The sequence below is a fragment of the Natator depressus genome, chromosome 6 (assembly GCF_965152275.1).
Source record: "Natator depressus isolate rNatDep1 chromosome 6, rNatDep2.hap1, whole genome shotgun sequence".
NCBI lineage: Eukaryota > Metazoa > Chordata > Testudines > Cheloniidae > Natator > Natator depressus.
Window position 1 is genome coordinate 3367614 of NC_134239.1, and position 5943 is coordinate 3373556.

Below are 5943 nucleotides of genomic sequence, written 5' to 3' on the forward strand. Positions count from 1 at the left end.
CTGGATGGATACATTAGGTGCATTGGATACACTGCTTGGCAGGATACGCTAAATACATTTGTTGGTTGGTTGGTTACAGTGGACATCCGAAACACATTCATTTGTTGGTTGCCCTGCGGGCTGGCTTTTTACATTGGATGCTCTAGATAAATTGAATGGTTGTTTGGATGCACTGGATACATTCATTGGTTGGTTTGTTGCATATGTTGGATGCACGAGATATATGCATTGGTTGTTTGGAGGGATGGATATGGTGGATGCATGTCACATGTTCTTTGATAGGTTGGTTGGATAAATTGGATACACTAAATCCAACTGGTGGTTTACTGGATGAATACCTTGGATAAATTAAATGCAACAACTGTTTGGTCGGTTGGCTGGCAGTTGGCTGGATGCGGGGGGCAGATAGGTTGGATGCGGTAGGTGAACGCCTTGGTTTGTTGGGCACACTGGATGGCTGGAATCATTGGACAGGCTGGTCTGAGGGATCTGGAATGGGCAGTTCATGTTGGGATATTTTCCCAGAGGGAGTTGTGAGGATATTGGGCCACAGGAGCAGACCGTCTCTTCTGGGTATAGGAAAGACCAATACCTGAGCAGGAGTACCAGCATGAAGCTCAGTAGCGTTAGCAGAGTGGGAGCTAGAAAATGCTCTGGGGGATAGGGAGTGCTATTGACCAGAAGACCTCCACCTCCTTCCCCTTGGCTGTGCTCTGCTGGGGTGGCTGGGAGACATAGTCGAAGCAGCTCCGGCCCCCGAGGTGGGGCCCACAGCGCAGGCTGTACTGGAACCAGATGCGGCCATGGTTCAGGTAGCAATCCTTCTGGTGGGGCCCCCCAGCCTCCAGCGGGATGTCGCAGCTTCCCAGCAGGTCATCGTCCCACTTGTTGTCCTCGTCCCAGACCTGGACTCGGATCTTGCTGGCGTTGGTGATGCGGACGGTACCGAAGTCTAAGTGGACGTTCCAGATGGGATTGTTGTTGTTCCAGATGGTGCCGGTCCGGATCTCCCTTCTCTCAAAGAAGACCTTGACGAAGGCATCCGTAGCAGTTACGTAATCCCCCCAGAGGCCACTGGCCGTCTTCACTGTCACTGTGAGCTTCCCCAGGCCACGCTCCCGCGAGCAGCACATGGTGTTGGTCACGGTATCCCCGGGGCAGAGGCAGGAGCAGGGGTCATGGGCGCTGCGTTGAGTCCCCGAGGGGCAGCTTCGGGTGCAATTCCTCCACAGGGCTCTCTCACAGATGTACTCACTCACTGCCCGCCTCAGCGCCTCCCGCTTGGGGTCATCCTGCTCCAGCAGGATGTGGATGGGGTGCAGAGAATAGGACACCAGGCCGGGGCTGGCTTTGAGGCTCTCTATCCAGGCGGAGAAGACCTTGGCATCACTCCCGAAGAGCACATCAGTCGTGCTCTCTCCTCCCTCCACCTCAACGTGGCGCTCCCGATATGTCTCGTGGAAGCTCCCCTGGATCTTCCCCTTCTTCTTCTCCTCCTCGCACTTGCTGTGCCCACCCTTGACTGAGCCCATTCCGATACTCTTGGCTGCCTCCATGCTCAAGCAGTCCTTGATCTCGTCGTCACTCAAGCTGCTCAATGCCGCTTCGCAGACCCGCACGGCCGTCACGTCCCGTGCCCGGCCCCCCAGCTGCAGCTGGGACAGGTAGTGGGTGCCGTAGTTGCTGATTAGCTGCTGGTACTCCAGCTTGGATTTGCTGTCGTACTGCTCCGGGAGGTTCTCCAGCGCCAGAGTGAAATGGCTGGTGAGCGGTGGCATCTCGCTGACCCGGAACCTGGTCAGGGAGACAAGGGGAGGAGTGTGCTCAGCCCAATGAGTCAGCTGAGATCATTAGCTGTGTAGCCTAAGGCCCCAGCCAACCCAGAAGAAAGGGTCTAAGCAGGTGGTTCCTATTCAATGCAAGCACCCAGTCTGCTGAACTTCACAACCTTGCTGGGGATACCGCCAGCTGCTTAATACTTCTGGCCACAGCAGGTGGCCGGGGTGTCCTGACATACAGGACAGTAAAATCCCCCACAGCTGGCCCGTCCCAGATGTGAGCTGGTGCCCCCTTAGACGGGAAAGGCCTCTCTTCCCTCTTCCCCGCTCCCTTGAAACAAGCTAGTCTCCTGTCCTGGGGCTGGATGGGAACCAGGGCCCCCCAGAGGGGAAAGGCCCCATGTCCCATTCCCTGTTTCCCTAAAACAAGCTAGTCTCCTGCCCTGGGGCCGGATGGGAACCAGAGCCCACTAGAGGGGAAAGGCCCTGTGTCACCTTGTGGTGTTGCTGTGATCCCAACTCCAGATGAGCCCTCCTGACTGAGGCTGGCTCTCACCTGTAATAGCCGCAGGAGACCTCATGGCTCATGAAGCTGTATTTGTCCTTCCGCGTGTGGTCTAGCAGGAAACTGGCCAGTTTGGAATGCGATCCGGCCAGCGCCACCTGGAAATTAACCTTGGGCTTCACCGGCACGTCCAGCCCCACCTTCCAGTCGTTCTGCACCGGGGACGCCGCGGACTCCATCATGCCCATAGCCGACTGCTGCACCGAGCTGCTCAGGTTGTGTTGGCATGAGACGTGGACGCTCCAGTCCACCACAGCCAGCGGCAGCCTCTGCCACTGCCCTCCCTGCAGTTGGTTCCGGCACAGGGTGCAGGTGCCGTCTGGATTCTGCCAGTCACTGCTGTCCACCAGATCAGCCCCGTTCCTGGCCATCGTGGTCACATCGATGCCCATTCCTACCAAGCTGTGCCCGGGCACGAAGGCCGTGTGCTTCTTGCATTCATTGACCATGCCTGTGTGACAATGGGAGGAGGCCCCAGGGAAGATGAAGAGGAGGAGGGGGATGAAGGCACCAAATCTGGGCATGGCTGATGTGATGGGTTCCCCCACCCACGAAGGGCCGTCGGCCTCTGAACTCCCCTACAGGGAGAGAAACAGAGAGATCCAGAATTAGTGACAATCCAGTGGCAGGCAGTTCCGTTGGTTAACTCTGCTGTAGCAACAGAGACATCCACTTACCATCCATGACATCTACCATGCTCTACAGCACACCCATGAAAACTGTGGGCTCTAGAAACTCTGGTGGCAATACACAAATGAACTGATGCCTCATTTGCATGTTTGACTACAGATTATTTAATTTGCATCAATTCCCTCCCGTCCCTATTTCCCAGATGTTGTAATACCAACACTAATTATGAGGAGGAGGTAGAGTTTCACATACCCACTCGACAGCTTGCTATATAATCATGGGTCATTGCAGTTCCTCATTGGGGCCATTAAAGGATGGTGCAATGTGGACAGATTCTATGGCTTATAATTAGTGAGCTGAAGTAGTGGCTGGGTCTGGCCACTAGCGGGCAGTGCAAAGCCACACACAACCCGTGGCTTCGAGTGGTGGCTTTTATAGCCAGCAAGAGCAGGGGGACCTTGGGCCACGCTAGGCCTGACTGGCGTTGCTGTGGAAACTGCTGGGGCCCCCTTGTGGCCATGCCGAGGGTGGATTTGGTTGGTGGTATCCTGTCCCCTTCCTTCTGCCCCAGATGATTTGAGCACCTCACACTTCTCTTTGCGTCCCTCCCCTTCCTAACCACAAGGGATGCTGTGTTAAATGTCGATTTGAATTGTTTTCAACTTGCGTTCTAACTGTTCAGCAATGCTGGCTGTGGGGCAGGAAAGGGTAACAGCTCTGCATCCTGTCAGGGTAGCAGGCTCAGACTGGGAGGAGACAGTAAATGTTTGAACTCACTCCAGCAGAACCCGGCAAGAAAAATGCATTTGAATATGGACTGCTTGGTTCTGGCCAGCCCCCAGCCCCTCTGCAATCCAAACCTTGGGGTTCCCTCCCCCCCGACTCTGCCGGTGCTCCTCAGTCCAGATCTGCTGCCCCCCACTGCTTCATTGCCAATAGAAAATGAAACAGCCTGAAATTGCAAGATGCCCCTGATATGAAAGGTGTCAACTATGTAAATTAATGATCAAAAGCTGAGTGGCAACATGGGCGAGTGGCTGGAGCACTGGATTGAGCGTGAGGACTCCTGGGTTCTATTTTCGCTCTGGCGGGGGAGTGGGGTGAAGTGGGTTAGAGCAGAAGAGACTGGGAACCACGATCTTTGTTGAGGTCTGTGCAGCACCCGGTGTGACAGGGTTCCCAATCTCAATGCGGGGGTGGGGTCTGTGCAGAGCCTGGCATTAGCCGGGGGGGGGCATCTCAGTTGGGATGGGTCTGTGCAGCACCCAGAGTGATGGGGTCCTCAATCTTGGCCGGGGTTTGTGCAGCACCTGGAGAGATGGGGTCCCTGGTCTTGGTCAAGGTTTGTGCAGTGCCCAGCGCGATGGGGTTTCTGATCTCGGCCAGGGTCTGTGCAGGACCCGTCGCGATGGGGTTCCTGATCTCGGCCAGGGTCTGTGCAGGACCCGTCGCGATGGGGTTCCTGATCTCGGCTGGGGTCTGTGCAGGACCCGTCACGATGGGGTTCCTGATCTCGGCTGAGGTCTGTGCAATGCCCGGCGTGAAGGGGTCTCTGATCTCGGTCAGGGTCTGTGCAGGGCCTGGCACAATGGAGTTCCCGATCTCAGCCATGATCTGTGCAGACCCACCCATCACTCACCTGTCTCAGGAGCCAAGCTGAGGTATATTTAGGATCCGAGGCCCGTCGGCAGCCAGGGCTGGGATGTGTCTCTGCTGGGAGAGACGCGCTTTGAAGATGGATCAAGGCACCACAAAAGGGCTCCTGTGTTCTCAGTGTCTCAGCCGTCATCATGCTTCCCACAGCGCTGAGTTCCTGCCCCCCTTCACACCCCCAGCCACAACCAGCTGGGAAGGAAGCTGTGGCCACCAATTTTTCCACCCCTGTGGTGGATCAAACACGCCTCCCGTGAGTCTCGTCCCAGGGTATGAGGAGCTAGAGAGTCTGCAAAGGAAACCACAGTGAGCCGAAACCTGCACCGAGTCATTGGGGCCATTGCGTACCCGAGGAGAACTCCTCCTGCTAAGCCCCCTGCCCAGCAGCACAGCACCCCCCTAACACCACACTGGGGCATTGGGGCCAGCAGTGCCTGCCAGGGGAGAGCGCCCCCTGCTGAGCCCCCCACCCTGCAGCATAGTGCCCCCTAGTGCCGCACTGGGGCCAGCACCTAGCGCCTCAGGGACCCCACTGTAAATACAGAGCCACCCCACCGATGCCAATGGAATCAGGCCAGGATTCTGATCCCTGGGTAAATCTGGAGCAAGCCCAATGCTCTGGCCCTGTGGGGCAGGCTGGGGTGGAAGTGGGGAAATTGGGCATTGAGGGAGGGATGACCACCCTGGGCTGCTGTAGAGCAGGTTTAAGGTTTCCTTCTGTCTCTCTGTTCCCCTGAGTTTTGTTCTATCCACACTTTCATTTCCTGGGACTTCAACCCCAGAGACCCACAGCCCACACAGGAGCCCCTGGACTCCCCCCATCAGGGGATTCTGCTCACTCCTTCACCCCACTGCTGGGAGGATCCCTGTCTCCCTGCACCCTCCAATATCTTTCCAGGAGTCATGCCCAATCCTTGCACCCCTCATTATTCTGCCGGGGTCACCCTCACTTTCTGCATCCCCATATATTCTACCAGGGGTCTCCCTCACTCCATCCCAGCATGCCCCCCATCCGCTTTTGTCTCCTTCTCCCCCATGGAGATACAAGCTGGGGGTGGGGGGGTGACACTCTGTACCTCAAAATAACAGCCAGGAACCCCCTTATTCAATACTGTGATATGACAATGAAATGTTTTGCACAACACATGCCTTGTGAGGTATCTTTTAAGAAGTCTTGCTCTGCTGAATAGTAATATCCTGTTGAATGGTGAGTTCTCTCATTGTAGGTGAAGTTATCAAGTGTTGCAGTGTATTTGCTCCTGAGATATGTGATAATTGGAAATGCCCACAGTGACAACAAAAATTCAACAAACAAGA

The 5943-nt window shown here is 55.8% G+C and overlaps 1 protein-coding gene across 1 annotated transcript; it reads right to left on the bottom strand.

Moving 5' to 3' along the window:
* Positions 1-641: 641 nt before the first annotated feature.
* On the bottom strand, positions 642-4812 carry LOC141988921 (perforin-1-like). Its single transcript, XM_074955049.1, has 3 exons — positions 4613-4812; positions 2335-2921; positions 642-1794 (listed from the first exon to the last, which is right to left on the bottom strand). The coding sequence occupies exons 1-3, from the start codon at positions 4763-4765 to the stop codon at positions 642-644; spliced, it is 1893 nt and encodes a 630-aa protein (XP_074811150.1). The 5' UTR covers positions 4766-4812.
* Between the last annotated feature and the right edge of the window lie 1131 nt (positions 4813-5943).

Bases quoted from the DNA above. Each gene is read 5' to 3' on its own strand.
- LOC141988921 (XM_074955049.1), bottom strand. From the start codon at position 4,765: ATGATGACGGCTGAGACACTGAGAACACAGGAGCCCTTTTGTGGTGCC. The intron at 2,922-4,612 runs GTGAGTGATGGG...CTCTCCCTGTAG, and splicing joins CAGCTTGGCTCCTGAGACAG to GGGAGTTCAGAGGCCGACGG. The intron at 1,795-2,334 runs GTGAGAGCCAGC...CTCCCTGACCAG, and splicing joins GTCTCCTGCGGCTATTACAG to GTTCCGGGTCAGCGAGATGC.